This window comes from Schistocerca serialis, unplaced genomic scaffold (assembly GCF_023864345.2).
Source record: "Schistocerca serialis cubense isolate TAMUIC-IGC-003099 unplaced genomic scaffold, iqSchSeri2.2 HiC_scaffold_935, whole genome shotgun sequence".
Taxonomy (NCBI): domain Eukaryota; kingdom Metazoa; phylum Arthropoda; class Insecta; order Orthoptera; family Acrididae; genus Schistocerca; species Schistocerca serialis.
In genome coordinates, this window is record NW_026048557.1 from 378,964 (window position 1) to 397,635 (window position 18,672).

At 44.5% G+C, this 18,672-nt stretch overlaps 1 protein-coding gene across 1 annotated transcript in view; it reads right to left on the reverse strand.

Annotated features, from left to right (window-relative positions):
• LOC126452773 (trichohyalin-like) overlaps nucleotides 1-15,181 on the reverse strand; it is a gene marked incomplete at its 5' end in the record, with an annotated part of 31,981 nt that extends 16,800 nt beyond the window's left edge. The window contains 2 exons of the mRNA XM_050091121.1: nucleotides 4,825-5,895; nucleotides 15,131-15,181. Coding sequence (XP_049947078.1) covers nucleotides 4,825-5,895; nucleotides 15,131-15,181 — 1,122 coding nt within the window. The remainder of the gene's footprint in view (nucleotides 1-4,824; nucleotides 5,896-15,130) is intronic.
• Nucleotides 15,182-18,672: the final 3,491 nt, after the last annotated feature.

The window sequence follows — 18,672 nt, forward strand, 5'->3', positions numbered from 1 at the left end:
CGAGCATTCGCCGAGCGTTTGTCGAGCGTTCGCCGAGCGTTCCATGTGGGCAGTCAGCTGCTGGGCAGTTGCACATCTATTCGTCTGTACACATCCCCGCAGTCATTGTTCAGCCCTGTCATCTATGGCTCAAAGTGCACCATTTGGCTCGGTAATGATGTCAGAGAGTACTGTTTAGCCCAGACTGCACTCTGTACATACGAGGTTCTAATTTTAGAACTGATCAGAATCCTATACATTCTACAGTAACTACTTTGTTTTCAGCTATGGGTAAAAGGAGTAAATTCACTCTTCACCTTGTGAAACAAGCCGACAATGGATCATATATAAAATCACCGGAAGGAGATTCTAGTCGGGTTCCTCCTTGTCCTGCGCCAAAGGAAAGAGTAGACCTACAAAATGAAGGTATTCATGCTGTACTTCAACGAAAGCAGCACACGAACAGTTTAGAAATGTAGCCGCTTCGGAAATGGTTCCAACCTTGGCCCAAAATCCAATCATCATGTCCTTCTTGATGTCCGATACATCGCTCTGTTTCGCCATTATAACGACTGCACTCTTTTTCCCGTCTCCCTCGACACGTTTTATACACCCTCCACTGCTAGCGCTGCCACTGGCGTCTTCGATTGGTTATTGTATACAGACGTCGCACATAGGCGGTGCTCATACTAATCCGACTGGCCCGTGTATAATACTAAGACTGGTGGTTTTAGTTGTTAAAATCAGTGCTCGATTAGAGGTGTGAACAAGGGAAATTGTAAATGTCGGCTGCCCTGCGCATAGTGCGTGCTGTAAAGGCAGAAACTTAGCTTTCTGCCGTCCTTGGCGTGAGTTAAATGTTGGTTTCAAACCTCAGAACACGACAGGTATTGTGGCGTGCTCGGTCTGTGCCTACGTGTCTGTGGGATGGCATGCAGAACGGTTGAAACTTGACTTGGGTCACAACCAGGACGTGGCAGGTGCCGTATAACCTGATTTCCCAAAAACTTCTGGCCGTGGATTAGGGGTCAAAATTAACGAGCACTATCTCGGCTTTAAGTAAAATAAAATAAGAGAGGCGCTCAAAGTTTTCGACGTTTTGGTTCCTTTTAGCGCGTGACATCCTGGAGAGAAATGGTTGGCGTAATGGTTAGCGTAATACCTTATTGATTTTGTGCCCCGTATTCGAAACCGGATTAATACTTTTAGTTTAGTTTTTTTCGATTTATATAGCCATATCGGTAGAGAATTATCACACGAATGATTTCCGATGTATATTGATACAACCGTTCACCTTATTCGTCCACTGATTGTAGAAACGGTATTCCCCAGCCTTCTAGTGATGAAATCTCAGAAATGTGTAAGGAGAACGTATTACTACTATGCGAAATTATTTGCTGTATTATCTTCTCCCGTTTTCAATTTCATAACTCCTTTTCAGAGGAATGAATTAAAAATAGACAAGAAAATGGTTTGAAATTGTTTTTGGTGAAGTTCGTGTAGTATATCTTCATTCATAATCAACTGTCGCGAAATTATTGCCAACGCGTGAAGTCTTCATCGGTGTTGACGTTTCTTTCCCGAGTGAGATTCCTAACGAAGAAACATCCAGTAACGAACCTGCCCCGAGTATAATGCTCTGCGTTTCGAATGTTTGTACGATCGGTACCATCAAAGAAAATGCATCAGGTCTTCCTGAAGAATAAACATACGAATAAAGAGAATTGGTATGGAAACTGATACGGGAATTCGGAAGGTGGCAGACGTAAAACACAGGGAGCGAAAGGTTATTTATAATTTGTACAGAAACCAGATGGCAGTTAAGAGTCGAGGGGCATGAAAGGGAAGCAGTGGTTGAGAAGGGAGTGAGACAGAGTTGTAGCCTCTCCCTGATGTTATTCAGCAAGCAGTAAAGGAAACAAAAGGATAATTTCGAGTACGAATTAAAATCTGTGGAGAAGAAATAAAAACTCTGAGGTTTGCCGACGACATTGTACTTCTGTCAGAGACAGCAAGGGAGGTAGAAGACCAGCCGCAGGCAATGGCAGTGTCTTGAAGGAGGATATAAGATGGCCATCAACAAAAGCAAAACGAGAATAATCGAAAGTAGTCGAATTACATGAGGTGAGGTGTTACTGAGGGAATTAGATTAGGAAATGAGACGCACAAAGTAGTAGATGACTTTTGGTATTTGGGCAGCAAAATAACAGATGATGGCCGAAGTAGAGAGTATATAAAATACAGACTGGCAATGGCAATAAAAGTGTTTCTGAGGAAGAGAAATTTGTTAACATAGAGTATAGATTTCAGTATCAGGAAGTCATTCGGAGTGTATCCATGTGTAGAACTGAAACATGGACGGTAAACAATTTGGACAGCAAGAAAGTAGAAGCTTTCGAAATGTTGTGTTACAGAATAATGCTGAGGATTAGATGGGGAGATAAATTAACTAATGAGGCGGTACTGTATCGAATATGGGAGAAGAGAAGTTTGTGGCACAACTTGACTAGAAGAAGGGATCTGTTGGTAGGACACGTTTTGAGGAATCATGGGATCACGAATTTGGTATTAGAACGAAGCGAGGAGGGTGAAAATCGTAGAGGGAGACCAAGAGATGAATACGGATGCAGTTTCAGAAGGATGTAGGTTGCAGTAGGTACTGGGAGATGAAGGATCGACAGCATAGAATAGTATGGAGAGCTGCATCAAACCAGTCTCTGGACTGAAGACCACAACAACAACAAGAGAATGAAATATCACGATACGAGAATTGAAAAAGATGGTAAACCCTCAATGACCACAGACGCATTGTATAATAAATGTATGACAGTTGCTGTGAAATGGAGTTGTAGTTTTACAATTAATATGACGCCCTCATATCCCCCAATTTGATAAGAAACAGTTGTGTATTAACCTTTTAAGGACATGGGTAGATAAATGAAAACAAAATAAAAAATAAAACAATAATATAAGAATTAAAAATAATATAAATGAAAAAACAAAAATACAGCTAGTATCGGATTTGGAACACGGGGTGCTAAATTAGCAAGCTGCGACGCCAGTTACTGTGCCACTATTTTGGCTGAATTATGCTGAAAACTTGCGCCACCGTTTCCTCAGAAACAGTCGAGTATCTACGGATAACCCGAGACAAGTGCTCGCTTATTTTGGCTGCTCTTCGACTGAAGGAACTTGCTGGGCATGACACTTAACGGTGTTCTCGCATCTACACTGTCCTGTAGGATCGGGTGATGGGTCGGTCGCCGCCGGAAAAATCTCCGTCGAGGTGTGCGTCATTAGCGGCATCGCCCTCCTTGTTAGCAGCGGATGTCGACGCCTGGTCGTGACAACAGAAGCAGCGAGGTCGCTTGCAGCCGTTTGTACTCGGCCACGAATAGCCGTTCACCGTTCAGAGAGAGAGAGAGAGAGAGAGAGAGAGAGAGAGACTCCCAAGGCCGGACGACGTACAAGTGATAAGTGATCCCAGCCGTTTCGCCGTTTCGTCTTTAGCAGGCATCACTGACGACATACTGACATACGCTCTTAGGCCAGACCACTGCGTTACACTTTATTTTTCGTTCCAGCCGTCACTACCGACAGTGTAAACAAACATCGCATCCGGATCACATGCACTCGAAATTTCCGGTGGTATCATAATTCGTTCCTTTTCTCAATTTTTTTCTGCTGTTCAATTTTCATTTCGTATACTTAAGATTCACACACTATTTCGTTACGTTATTGGGTACTTTGTATAACTGATTGATTGAAACCGTGTGTAAAATCATGGTAGTAAAGCAAGAGGCCAACAGGCGACAAATTTATATTACTAAATGGCTGTTTCTTTATTTTTTTAAGGCCAGTCAACTAAATGGCTGAAGTTGTAGGCGCTCCCACTTGCAGGTTGAATATATAACGTCTTTCAGTGGCAACAAAAACTTGTTTCTTCAGTGTTTAATATAAGTAGCGGCAGATTTAAAAATTTAAAATGCTGACTAAATCTTCTCATTAGGACATGTAATCTTTCGTAAAAGTTGCAACGGAGTAAGAATGTTACAAGTCATAAACTCTGTATATGTCTTCAGGTAGCGTAGTTCACCGTGCGGAAATAGTGATACTATTATCACCCAGTATTTGAGAATGTGCGCACTTATGCCTTCCGAAAAAGTTTACACGTAATTTCAAACTTTCCCGAACCTTCTTCAGCCTTGTTGCTCCAAGTGAAATATTCAAGCCATTAACTTATTTTTAAAGGAACGAGACGTTTGAAAGTCTTATTATACGTAGATTCACATTCGTTGAAGAATGAGGTGTTTACTATTGCAAAATGGAATCTGTTTTTTAGGAGTCCACGATCACTGTGTTAGCGTTTGCATTACCTGAACGAGGACCTGGTGACACTAGTCAAAGCTTACTCTGTTACCATCATATATATCCCCTCTGCCACTCCCCCCCTCTCCTCCCCCCTTTCCTTTTAATCTCTCACCCTTTTCTTCCTTTCTCTCTCTCTTCTTCCTCTCTCTCTCTCTCTCTCTCTTCTTCCTTTCTCTCTCTCTTCTTCCTTTCTCTCTCTCTCTTCTTCCTTTCTCTCTCTCTCTTCTTCCTTTCTCTCTCTCTCTCCTTCCTTTCTCTCTCTCTCTCCTTCCTTTCTCTCTCTCTCTTCTTCCTTTCTCTCTCTCTCTCTCTCTCTCTCTTTTCCTTTCTCTCTCTCTCTCTTTTCCTTTCTCTCTCTCTCTCTTTTCCTTTCTCTCTCTCTCTCTTTTCCTTTCTCTCTCTCTTTTTTCCTTTCTCTCTCTCTCTTTTTTTCCTTTCTCTCTCTCTCTTTTTTCCTTTCTCTCTCTCTCCCACTCTCTCTTTCTTTCTGCCTTTCTCTGTTTCTTTCTTTCTTTCTTTCTTTCTGCCTTTCTCTGTTTTCTGCCTTTCTCTGTTTTCTTTCTTTCTCTGTTTTCTTTCTTTCTCTGTTTTCTTTCTTTCTCTGTTTTCTTTCTTTCTCTGTTTTCTTTCTTTCTCTGTTTTCTTTCTTTCTCTGTTTTCTTTCTTTCTCTGTTTTCTTTCTTTCTCTGTTTTCTTTCTTTCTCTGTTTTCTTTCTTTCTCTGTTTTCTTTCTTTCTCTCTCTGTTTTCTTTCTTTCTCTCTCTGTTTTCTTTCTTTCTCTCTCTGTTTTCTTTCTTTCTCTGTTTTCTTTCTTTCTCTGTTTTCTTTCTTTCTCTGTTTTCTTTCTTTCTCTGTTTTCTTTCTTTCTCTGTTTTCTTTCTTTCTCTGTTTTCTTTCTTTCTCTGTTTTCTTTCTTTCTCTGTTTTCTTTCTTTCTCTGTTTTCTTTCTTTCTCTGTTTTCTTTCTTTCTCTGTTTTCTTTCTTTCTCTGTTTTCTTTCTTTCTCTCTCTGTTTTCGTTCTTTCTCTCTCTGTTTTCGTTCTTTCTCTCTCTGTTTTCGTTCTTTCTCTCTCTGTTTTCGTTCTTTCTCTGTTTTCGTTCTTTCTCTGTTTTCGTTCTTTCTCTGTTTTCGTTCTTTCTCTGTTTTCGTTCTTTCTCTGTTTTCGTTCTTTCTCTGTTTTCTTTCTTTCTCTGTTTTCTTTCTTTCTCTGTTTTCTTTCTTTCTCTGTTTTCTTTCTTTCTCTGTTTTCTTTCTTTCTCTGTTTTCTTTCTTTCTCTGTTTTCTTTCTTTCTCTGTTTTCTTTCTTTCTCTGTTTTCTTTCTTTCTCTGTTTTCTTTCTTTCTCTGTTTTCTTTCTTTCTCTGTTTTCTTTCTTTCTCTGTTTTCTTTCTTTCTCTGTTTTCTTTCTTTCTCTGTTTTCTTTCTTTCTCTGTTTTCTTTCTTTCTCTGTTTTCTTTCTTTCTCTGTTTTCTTTCTTTCTCTGTTTTCTTTCTTTCTCTGTTTTCTTTCTTTCTCTGTTTTCTTTCTTTTCCTCCCTCTCTTCTCTCTTTCTGCAGAGCACTAGTGAGAGCCAAGGCTAGCGGCTAGCGGCACTCCACTACAGAGTGCGGTCCGCGTTTTCGCTCCGCTGCTGCCGTGTTCCGCCAATAATAGTTGGCACGCGCCAGTGAACTCGCAGCGAAAACAGCAGCAGCAGCAGCAGCGTGTAGTTGGTTGCGGCTGTACCACAGCACAGTCCCAGCGGCCTTGGGCTGGGTCAGGCAGGCGGGAGCGCGTCCTTTGACTGCCGCACGTCCGTCCCCTTCACTCAGTATCACTGGACGGGGCCGGAGAGAGAGACACCCTGTGCGTCGTCAAAGCACGTCACACTGCATGTCTTAGGAGGGGGAGAACACGCCAAGTGCGAGCATCCGATTTTCCACGAACTTCGATCATACTCGACCCTTTCTGAGGAAACGAGCCTCAAAATATTCTACGTCCTTTTAGTGTCAGTCAGTGCGCCATTTCCTCAGAAAAAATTTTGGCACCGTGATTAGAGTCGCGGCTTCTTAATTTTGATTTCGAACCCAGTCATTGTTTCTAAAAACTTTCTGGCAGATTAAAACCGTGTGCCGGACCGAGACTCGAACTCGGGACCTTTGCCTTTCTTTCAGGAGTGCTAGTTCTGCAAGGCTTGCAGCAGAGCTTCTGTAAAGTTTGGAAGGTAGGGGACGAGGTACTGGCAGAAGTAAAGCTGTGAGGACGGGGCGTGAGTCGTGCTTGGGTAGCTCAGTTGGCAGAGCGCTTGCCCGCGAAAGGCAAAGGTCCCGAGTTCGAGTCTCGGTCCGGCACACAGTTTTAATCTGCCAGGAAGTTTCATATCAGCGCACACTCCGGTGTAGAGTGAAACTCTCATTCTATTGTTTTTACTTTATTTTTCTTTCTTTTTTCGGTTACCTACACATGTCCGTACAATGTTACTACGGAAATGTCTTACCTAATTAGGGGACGCAAGGAAGTTGCATTAATTAGTTGGTTCATTTGGGGGAGGGGACCAAATAGCGAGGTCATCGGCGCCATCGGATTGGGGAAGGATGGGGAAGGAAGTCGGCCGTGCCCTTTCACGGCAACCATCCCGGCATTTGCCCATATACGAACGTTACGATGATTCAGTTTGCCAGATACATGAAACTGTACCTCATCGGGCAAACAAACCTTTTCCGAAAACTCTTTCTTGCTTAGCATATCTACTGCAAATTGTTCTCACTGAGGTTTTTCCGCAGGCTTCAATGCCTGAAGCAGGTGCTCCTCGTAGAGATACAGCTGAAGTTCTTATTCAAGCTACTGTGCGTTGTCGATCGTCTCATTTCCAACTCTGCGGCCTTGGTACTCACCGATTTTGTTGGACTCCTTGTAAGCGCCTTCTGCACTGTCGCATCTGTAACCGAAGGGCGACACGCTTCCCTTTTTTTTTTTTTTTTTACGCACAACACTACATGTTTCCGTAAATAATGTACGCCGAGCCCGAATAGTTGGTCGGGACGCTGGTTGCCTTCCATACCGTATTCCAAAATTTCGCTAATCGTGGGTATCGGATGTCTTCAGCGTGAACCAGGCCAAACACATTATATCAGGTATTACAGTTCAGTTTTGCCTGAAAACTGCGTTATTCGGAAGATACCAAAAAGTCACATGTTGAAAACGATATGTCAGTATCTATTACAGTTATAAAATTATCAAAATCTCAAGTTGCGAAGATACGCACCCTGTATATTAGCGATTTAATATTCCAGAACGCCGATTTGAAGTTGTTACTTAAGGAAGTCCGTTCAACTTTTTATTTTTTATTTGTGCCGGTGGTCACTTGTATGTCAGTGCTATAATGAAACAAGCATTTCTGCACGGGCTTACGATGCAGGTACTGGAGATGGAAGTCGCTTGGAATTCATGGAGTAGGGGGGGAGAAGGGCACGAGGGTGGGAGGGAGGGAAAGGCGTAGAGAGGAGAGATTGCGCTGGTATCATCAGGGTCTGCATGGACTTTGGCGAGATTCCAGGATCGATAGCTGGCTACCGCTGGCAGCTGCGTTAATGTCCGAGGGGGTGAAAGGGTGGGACATCAGCGGTACGGAGAGGGGAGGTGCGGGGAGGGAGGGGAGGGGAGGGGAGAGGGAAATAGGGGCGGAAAGCCGCAGTGCGTCACGCATACGCAATGTGAGTCGTTGCTGTGTTATGCCCGATGTTAGTTGACGTCTGTGTTGCGGTATTACTGGCCGATTGGTTGCGATATTTTTAAGCTATTCGACGTTCCGTAGGGGACATTTGGAGATGATAATTATAAGTTACATAAGGAAATTCTAAAAAAAGTAGCGGAGAAGTTCTGATGTTTGGGCAGCAAATTTATGAAAGCCGAGCTACAGTGGCTATAGGAAGAACAGAACGATGTTGTTGTTGTCTTCTGTCCTGAGACTGGTTTGATGCAGCTCTCCATGCTACTCTATCCTGTGCAAGCTTCTTCATCTCCCAGTACCTACTGCAACCTACATCCTTCTGAATCTGCTTAGTGTATTCATCTCTTGGTCTCTCTCTACGATTTTTACCCTCCACGCTGCCTGCCCTCCAGTACTAAATTGGTGATCCCTTGATGTCTCACAATATGTCCTACCAACCGATCCCTTCTTCTAGTCAAGTTGTGCCACAAACTCCTCTTTGCCCCAGTTTATTACCTCCTCACTAGGTACGCAGGCTGTCTACGTATCTCTCTAATATATAGCATTCTCCTGTAGCACCACTTTTAAAAAGCTTATATTCTCTTCTTGGTTCAACGTCTATATCGCCAAAATTTCATTTCCGTGCAAGAACAACAGATAAATTAGATAATACTATTTAACACTTAATAATGCATAATTAATATAAATTAAGTACCTACTTATCGAAATGTCGGTTCTACTTCAGCCATCATTAGTTATTTTGCTGCCCAAATATCGAAACTTATCTACTGCTTTCAGTTGCTAGTTTCTTAATCTAGTTCCATCAGAATGGTCTCATTTAATTCGAGTACGCCACATTATTCTTGTTCCACTTTCGTTGATCTTCGTTTTATAACCTCTTCTCAAGATACTGTTCGTTCAGCTGCTTGTCCAAGGCCTTTGCTGTCTGTGACAGAATTGCAGTGCCGTCGCCAAACCTCAGAGCTTTAGTTTGTCTCCTCCAAATCTTGCTTTGGCTTCCTTTACTACTTGCAACAGGTGCATACAGATCGGATGACATCGCGTATACTGGAGAGGTCTTTCTTTCTTTCCCTCTCTATTTATCAACGCCTAACAGAAAGGTCTTAGGAAGTGTTGTCTGATTGGGTTCGTCTGGAATGTAGCCATGTATGGGCGATAAATAGTGTAGACAAGAAGAGAATAGAAGCTTCAAATCAAATGGCTCTGAGCACTATGGGACTTAACACCTGTGGTCATCAGTCCCCTAGAACTTAGAACTACTTAAACCTAACTAACCTAAGGACATGACACACATCCATGCCCGAGGCAGGATTCGAACCTGCGACCGTAGCAGTCGCACGGTTCCGGACTGCGCGCCTAGAACCGCGAGACCACCGCGGCCGGCAGAATAGAAGCTTTCGAACTGTGGTGCTACAGAAGAATGCTGAAGAATACATACTTAGGTCGATTAAGTAATGACGAGGTATTGAATAGAACTGGGAAGAAGAGAAATTTGTGGCAGAACTTGATCAAAAGAAGGGACCGGTTGGTGGGACAGACGCATCAAGGGATCACCAATTTAGTACTGGAGGGAAGCGTGGACGGTAAAAGTCATAGAGGGAGGCCATGAGATGAATACGGTAAACAGATACAGAAGGATGTAGGTTGCAGTACGTACTGGGAGATGAAGAAGCTTGAACAGGATACAGTACCATGGAGAGCTGCATGAAACCAGTCTCTCGACTGAAGACCACAACAGCAACAAGTCAATATCAAAATCAAACATTTTGTTTCTGTACTGTTCTATAGAGGCGGAAATGAGCTTCGTCTGACAATCAGAAGTTCAACATTGTTTCATCTTTTCTTGCTGCCCATAACGGACACTCCAGTAATAAGAGTCGAGGAGCATGAAAGGGAAGCAGTGGTTAAGAAAGGAATGAGACAGGGTTGCAGCGTACCCCCGATGCTATTCAATCTGTACATTGAACAAGCAGTAAAGGAAACCAAGAATAAACGTGGAGCAGGCATCAAACTTCAGGGAAAAGAAATAAAAACTTTGAGGTTTACCGAAGGCATTGTGATTCTGTCACAGACAGGAAAGGACTTGGAAGAGCAGTTGAGCGGAATGGAGAGTATCTTGAAAGGAGGATATAAGATGAACATGAACAAAAGCAAAACGAGGATAATGGAACGTAGTCGAATTATGTCGGGTGATGCTGAAGGAATAAGATTAGGAAATGACAGTTAAAGTAGTAAAGGAGTTTTGCTATTTAGGGGGGCAAAATAACTGATGATGGTCGAAGTAGAGAGGATATAAAATGTAGACCGGTATGGCAAGGAAAGCGATTCTGAAGAAGAGAAATTTGTTAAATTCGAGTATAGACGTGTCAGGAAATCGTTCCTGAACGTATTTGTATCGAGTGCAGCCATGTATGGATGTGAAACATGGACGATACATAGTTTGGACAAGAAGAGAATAGAAGCTTTCGAAATGTGGTGCTACAGAAGGATGCTGAAGATTAGATTGGTAGATCACATAACTAATGAGGAGGTATTGAATAGAATTGGGGAGAAGAGGAGTTCGTGGCACAACTTGATCAGAAGAAGGGATCAGTTGGTAGGACATGTTCTGAGGCATCAAGGGATCACAAATTTAGCATTGGAGGGCAGCGTGCAGGGTAAAAATTGTGGTGTCACCGCCAGACACCACACTTGCTAGGTGGTAGCTTAAATCGGCCGCGGTCCATTTAGTACATGTCGGACCCGCGTGTCGCCACTGTGAGATCGCAGACCGAACGCCACCACAAGGCAGGTCTCGAGATACGGACTAGCACTCGCCCCAGTTGTACGACGACTTTGCTAGCGACTACACGGACGAAGCATCGCTCATTAGCAGATAGTTAGAATAGCCTTCAGCTAAGTCCATGGCTACGACCTAGCAAGGCGCCATTAGCCTTACATAGTTTGATAGTTATCATATGAATTGTCTCATCAAGAATGCTGTATTCACAACAAGGATAAATAAAAGTTAAGTATTCGAGGAGCTGCATACTTTTCTTATTAGCATTCGATACTTATCCTGTTCCAGAATTCACGCCCGTCTGCGTTAGATAGCGTGCATTTCGGCCTCCTCTATCTACAAGGTGTTGGCACATTTGCCAACACATCAAAAATCGTAGAGGGAGACAAAGAGATGAATACACTAAGCAGATTCAGGAGGATGTAGGCTGCAGTAGGTACTGGGAGATGAAGAAGCTTGCACAGGATAGAGTAGCATGGAGAGCTGCACAAACCAGTCTCAGGACTGAAGGCCGCCACAACAACAACATCGTCCAGGCTCCTCCACGTCAGTTTACGCTGTTGATTACGAGATGCTGCTAGCCGTGGATAATGCTGTAACTTCGGAGTCCCTTCCGCGCTCTGCGCGACACTTACTCTAAAGTAAAGGCGTGCAAGAGACAGATACGTTCTCCCCACCCAAGTCTGTGCGGCTCGGCAGTGACGAGAGAACGCGGCAGAGGACGAAAGGACAGAGCCGGCACGCCCCGCCCCGCACCGCCTCTGACGTTTCGGCCGCTTGGCGCATCGTCAGCTTGCAAATAGCGCGACGCCGGCGCCTGCAGCGGCCAGCCGGCCAGCCGGCTGTTTGTCAGCTCGCAGCAACGAGCATAACAACCACATCCTGCGATAGCTGCGCGACCCGCCTTCCCCTACCTCCCCGCCCCCCCCCCTCTCCTGCGCACACTTTAAATACCCTCCCCTCTCCCCTACTCCCGCCCCACCCCTCCCCTCTTTTAAATACCAGGCGCCGTCTATTTCCGCCTCTCGCCCGCTGTTTACACTGGCCATTGTAGCCCCCTGCTTGCGAGTCACTGCACAAACCGTTTGCGACCACAACTGAGGTTCAGCTTCGCTTCCCTTCACTTCGGATACTATGCGCTGTGGACAAACAGAATTTCTTAGCTCCTCCTTTTTCCCAGGCACGATTTGCTGCAGTCGGTTTTGAACAAGGGCGTGCTGGAAAGTACACTACTGGTCATTGAAATTGCTACACCTAGAAGAAATGCAGATGATAAACGGGTATTCATTGGACACACATATTATACTAGAACTGACATGTGATTACATTCTCACTCAATTTGGATGCATAGATCCTAAGAGATCAGCACCCACAACAACCACCTCTGGCCGTAATAACGGCCTCGATACGCCTGGGCATTGAGTCAAACAGAGATTCGATGGCGTGTACAGGTACAGCTGCCCGTGCAGCTTCAACACGATACCACAGTTCATCGAGAGTAGTGACTGGCGTATCGTGACGAGCCAGTTGCTCGGCCACCATTGACCAGACGTTTTCAATTGGTGAGAGACCTGGAGAACGTGCTGGCCAGGGCAGCAGTCGAACATTTTCTGTATCCAGAGAGGCCCGTACAGGACCTGCAACATGCGGTCGTGCATTATCCTGCTGAAATGTAGGGTTTCGCAGGGATCGAATGAACGGTAGAGCCACGGGTCGTAACACATCTGAAATGTAACGTCCACTGTTCAAAGTGCCGTCAATGCGAACAGGAGGTGACAGAGACGTGTAACCAATGGCACCCCATACCATCACGCCGGGTGATACGCCAGTATGGCGATGACGAATACACGCTTCCAATGTGCGTTCGCCGCGATGTCGCCAATCACGGATGCGACCATCGTGATGCTGTAAAGAGAACCTGGATTCATCCGAAAAAATGACGTTTTGCCATTCGTGCACCCAGGTTCGTCGTCGAGTACACCATCGCAGGCGCTCCTGTCTGTGATGCAGCGTCAAGGGTAACCGCAGCCACGGTCTCCGAGCTGATAGTCCGTGCTGCTGCAAACGTCGTCGAACTGTTCGTGCAGATGGTTGTCGTCTCGCAAACGTCCCCATCTGTTGACTCAGCGATCGAGACGCGGATAAAATGCCTGTCATCTCGACTGCTAGTGATACGAGGCCGTTGGGATCCAGCACGGCGTTCCGTATTACCCTCCTGAAACCACCGATTCCATATTCTGCTAGCAGTCATCGGATCTCGACCGACGCGAGCAGCAATGTCGCGATACGATAAACCGCAATCGCGATAGGCTACAATCCGACCTTTATCAAAGTCGGAAACGTGATGGTACGCATTTCTCCTCCTTACACGAGGCATCACAACTACGTTTCACCAGGCAACGCCGGTCAACTGCTGTTTGTGTATGAGAAATCGGTTGGAAACTTTCCTCATGTCAGCACGTTGTAGGTGTCGCCACCGGCGCCAACCTTTTGTGAATGCTCTGAAAAGATAAGCATTTGCATATCATAACGTCTTCTTCCTGTCGGTTAAATTTCTCGTCTGTAGCACGTCATCTTCGTATTTTTGCAACTTTAATGCCCAGTAGTATAGTATTGTCTGAATTTTTTATAATTTTGTTCTCAGTATAGATTTAGCCATTGGTTGTCGTGCATATCACTCGGTTGACTTTTTCCGTTCGCTGACACAAGTTGGAACCTTCTGCCGCTAAACGGTTCCGGAGTGTTGCGTGTAAACGAGTCGGCGTGCGAGAAGCAGCGTGCAGCAATCGAGTTTGTAGCTGCAGAAAACACGCGTGCAAATGAAGTCTGTAGAAGGAAAACTGTGTATGGTAGTGGCTGTATTGGCATAAGTAATATGTGATTTTGGGCCGTGTGTGTTCGTAATGAAGGAAACGGTAGTGGACGAGTGCCAACGAATTTGCCGCAGTGGTAACACCGGTTCTAGTCGGATCGCAGAAGTTAAGCGCTGCCGGGCTGGGCTAGCACTTAGATGGGTGACCGCGCGGTTTGCCGAGCCACTTGATTGAGAAGAAGTGACTCCGGTCTCCTAAACTGACATGCGGCCGGGAGAGCGGTGTGCTGACCACGTGTCCATACGCGCATCCAGTGACGCCTGTGGGCTGAGGATGACCCGGCGCCCGGTCGGTGCCGTTGGCCCTTCCAAGGCATGTTCGGACGGAGTTCGTTCATTTCAGGGTATCAGTGGAGATCGGCCCATGCCGAGAAAATTTCGTGACCGTCCCTTCAGCAGGCAAAACCGTGCTGACATTATCCACTGTGCTTGTTCAGATCGTGGTGCGTTTCGATTTCAGGACTTAAGGCACCACCATAAACACTGCAAGGTACTGCGAGACGCTCATGAAACTGAAAGGTCGAATTCGAGGAGTTCGTTCACACATGGAGCAGTCTCTCTCTCTCACCATAACGGGGGCAGACCACACCCAAGAGCAGCAATCAGACACCTTGGGTTCACTGTCATCGGTCGTCCTCCGTAAAGTGCCGACTCCACTCGGGACAGATTTCCATCTGTTCACAAAACCACGGAGTTTTGAGGTCCTCACGTTGATAGTGACGAAGCGGTCCAAGCGGCGGCTACGTCATCACACACACACACACACACACACACACACACACACACACACACATCCTACTGTGGCGCGACATAAACAAACCGGTCTCTCGTTGGAAGAGATGTGTTCGTCGCCAGGGTGACTATGTTGAGAGAAATAAAAATACAAACGTGAAGAATAAATATGTAGAATCTTAGTAAAGTTTGTTTTACTCTAAAAGCTTTGCGAGTTCTCGCTTCAAAAAATTCGTAGCCATTACTTTCCAGCACGTCCCGATATTTCTACTGAATGTTGTTGTCGTGGTCTTCAGTCCTGAGACTGGTTTGTCGCAGCTCTCCATGCTACTCTATCCTGTGCAAGCTCCTTCATCTCCCAGTACTTACTGCAACCTACATCCTTCTGAATCTGCTTAGTGTATTCATCTCTTGGTCTCCCTCTACGATTTTTACTCTACACCCTGTCCTCCAATGCTAAATTTGCGATCCCTTGATGGCTCAGAATATGTCCTTCTTCTAGTCAAGTTGTGCCACAAACTCCTCTTCTCCCCAATTCTATTCAATACCTCCTCATTAGTTATGTGATCTATCCATCTAATCTTCAGCATTCTTCTGTAGCACCACATTTCGAACGCTTCTATCCTCTTCTCGTCCAAACTATTTATCGTCCACGTTTCACTTCCATACATGGCTACACTCCATACAGATACTTTCAGAAACGACTTCCTGACACTTAAATCTATACTCGATGTTAACAAATTTCTCTTTTTCAGAAACGCTTTCCTTGCCACTGCCAGTCTATATTATATATCTCCTCTGCTTCGACCATCATCAGTTATTTTGCTCCCCAAATAGCAAAACTCCTTTACTACGTTAAGCCTCTCATTTCCTAATCTAATTCCCTCAGCATCACCCGACTTCATTTGACTAGATTCTATTATTCTCGTTTTGATTTTGTTTATGTTCATCTTATACCCTCCTTTTAACACACTGTCCATTCCGTTCAACTGCTCTTCCATGTCCTTTGCTGTCTCTCATAGAATTAAAATGTCATCGGCGAACCTCAAACTTTTTATTCCTTCTCCATGGATTTTAATACCTACTCCGAATTTTTCTTTCGTTTCCTTCACTGCTTGCTCAATACACAGATTGAATAACATCGGGGAGAGGCTACAACCCTGTCTCACTCCCTTCCCAACCACTGCTCCCCTTTCATGTCCTTCGACTCTTGTAACTGCCATCTGCTTTCTGTACAAATTGTAAATAGCCTTTCGCTCCATCTATTTTACCCCTGCCACCTTTAGAATTTGAAAGAGGGTATTCCAGTCAACACTGTCAAAAGCTTTCTCTAAGTCTACGAATGCTAGAAACGTAGGTTTGCCTTTTCTTAATCTATTTTCTAAGATAAGTCGTAGGTTCAGTATTCCCTCACGTTCCAATATTTCTACGGAATCCAAACTGATCTTCCCCGAGATCGGCTTCTACTAGTTTTTCCATTCGTCTGTAAAGAATTCGCGTTAGTATTTTGCATCCGTGACTTATTAAACTGATAGATCGGTAATTTTCACATCTGTCAACACCTGCTTTCTTTGGGATTGGAATTATTATATTCTTCTCGAAGTCTGAGGGTATTTCGCCTGTCTCATACATCTTGCTCACCAGATGGTAGAGTTTTGTCATGACTGGCTCTCCCAAGGCCATCAGTAGTTCTAATGGGATGTTGTCTACTCCTGGGGCCTTGTTTCGACTCAGGTCTTTCAGTGCTCTGTCAAACTCTTCACGCAGTATCGTATCTCCCATTTCATCTTCATCTACATCCTCTTCCATTTCCATAATATTATCCTCAAGTACACCGCCCCTGAATAGACCCTCTATATACTCCTTCCACCTTTCTGCTTTCCCTTCTTTGCTTAGAACTGGGTTTCCATCTGAGTTCTTGATATTCATACAAGTGGTTCTCTTTTCTCCAGAGGTCTCTTTAATTTTCCTGTAGGCAGTATCTATCTTACCCCTAGTGAGATAAGCCTCTACATTCTTACATTTGTTCTCTAGCCATCCCTGCTTAGCCGTTTTGCACTTCCTGTCTATCTATTCTACTGAATAGCAAGAGAAATTGCTTTTTACCATCTGTGAATGTAGAAATTTTTGAGAAAGCTTTTGGTAAGTTGTCTAGTTTCGTGGTCAGCGCAGCTGACTGCCATGTGGAAGATGTGGTTTCGACTCCCGGTGGCAGCAGAGATTTTTTCTCTTCAATCTCCTGGTACGGGGTACACTTAGACTCGCAGAGCCAACTGATGAGCTACTGGAGCGAGTGGTATCTGGTCCAGTGCGAACGAAGTCGGCGACGAAGTCGGCGACGAACGGGATGCTGCTATACTCAACAGTGACACCATTGGCGCAGGAGGACATGGTGGTCGGTCGCTCCCCATCGGTCCGTGGCGAACCACAACTTTATTATGTTTCTTAACTCTGACGGAATTGACTAAATAGTCTCTGTGAAATTCTGAACGTAGCAGGGGTAAAACACGAGGGAGCAAAAGGGTATTAAGAACTTGTACGGATACCAGACGGCAGTTGTAAGAGTCGAGGGGCATGGAAGGTAAGGACCGTATATTGGCCAAGCAGTGGAAGAAACAAAAGAAAATTTTGGAGTAGGAATTAAAGTTCAGAGAGAAGTAGTAAAGACTTTGATGTTTACCGATGGCATTGTAGTTCTGTCAGAGAGAGCGAAAGACTTGGAAGAGTAGTTGAACGGAATGGATAGCGTCTTGAAAGGAGGATACAAATGAAAATCAGCAAAGGAAAACGAGCACAATCTAATGTAGTCGAATGAAATCGGGTCATGGTGAGGGAATTACATTAGATTAGGATAGGACACACTCAAAGTAGGAGACGAGTTTTGCTGTTTGCGCAGCAAGATAACTCAAGATCGGCGAAGTAGGGAGGATATAAAACGTAAGCTGGTAACGGGAACAAAGGCATTTCTGAAGAAGAGAGATTTGCTAACATCGAATGTGGATTTAAAGTGTTGAAACGTCCCCTTAGAAAAATTATCAATGACTGTGCTTAAACTGATACACAATATTTTTTTTTAGCGCAACGCAATCTGACATTCAGTAATCCCTACAAGAGAATGGCCCTGACTAAATTAAGCTATACGTTTCACAAATCACTTACCTCTCAAAAATCTTCGTTACTGGAACTACTGCAATACAGCGAGCGCCACTACTGCCAGCTAAATAAAAGATTCAAACTACGGAAGGCACTACCTACTAATAGGCATAGTTGGCAAATGAAAGATTTTGATAGAGAACAAACAATGTATTTATCTTAATAGTCATAATATATATAGCAGTTCATGCCATCCAGTCTTACAAATTTCAAAACTCCGCCATCTCTCTCCCCACATCCACCACTGCTGGCGGCTCACCTCAAACTGCGCAACGCTACGCATTGTTAACATCCAGCTGCCCAACACTACAATGGCAGACAACAGTGCAAACTAGCCACAGACTGCACACAGCACAGCCAGTGATTTTCATACAGAGCGCTACGTGGCGTTACCAAAAAAAAAAGTAAACAGCCTACTTACAGTGTTAGAAAGTCTTTTTCTGAACGTATTTGTCTTGAGTGTAGCCATGTATGGAAGTGAAACATGGACGATAGACTGTGTAGACAAGAAGCGAATAGAAGCTGTGGTGCTACAGAAGAATGCTAAAAATTAGATGGGTAGATCACGTAACTAAAGCGGAAGTAGTGAACAGAATTGGGGAGAAGAGGAATTTGTGGCACAACTTGACTAGAAGAAGGGATCGGTTGATAGGACGCGTTCTGAGCCATCAAGGGATCACCAATTCAGAACTGGAGGGAAGCATGGAGGCTAAAAATCGTAGAGGGAGACAAAGAGGCCAAGAGATGAATACACAAAGCAGCTTCAGAAGGATGTAGTTGCAGTAGTTCTTGCGCAGGATAGAGTAGTATGGAGAGCTGCATCAAACCAGTCTTGCGAACGAAGATAACAAGGCCATCATCATACAGGAATTCAGCTTTTAGTATTCGCGAATCCGAAAACCGGAAGAAGTTACGTACCTTGTCAACACGTGTTGTGGTCTTTGCGGCTTCTGCACTTCCTGTTTTCCTTTCACAATATGTCACCTATAACCATACTTCAGTTTTACTTCACAAGTAGCAAGAGCCTTACCCACTATAAGCCCTCTCTGCGAGCGTCTTCTGTTTCCTTCTGTTGACT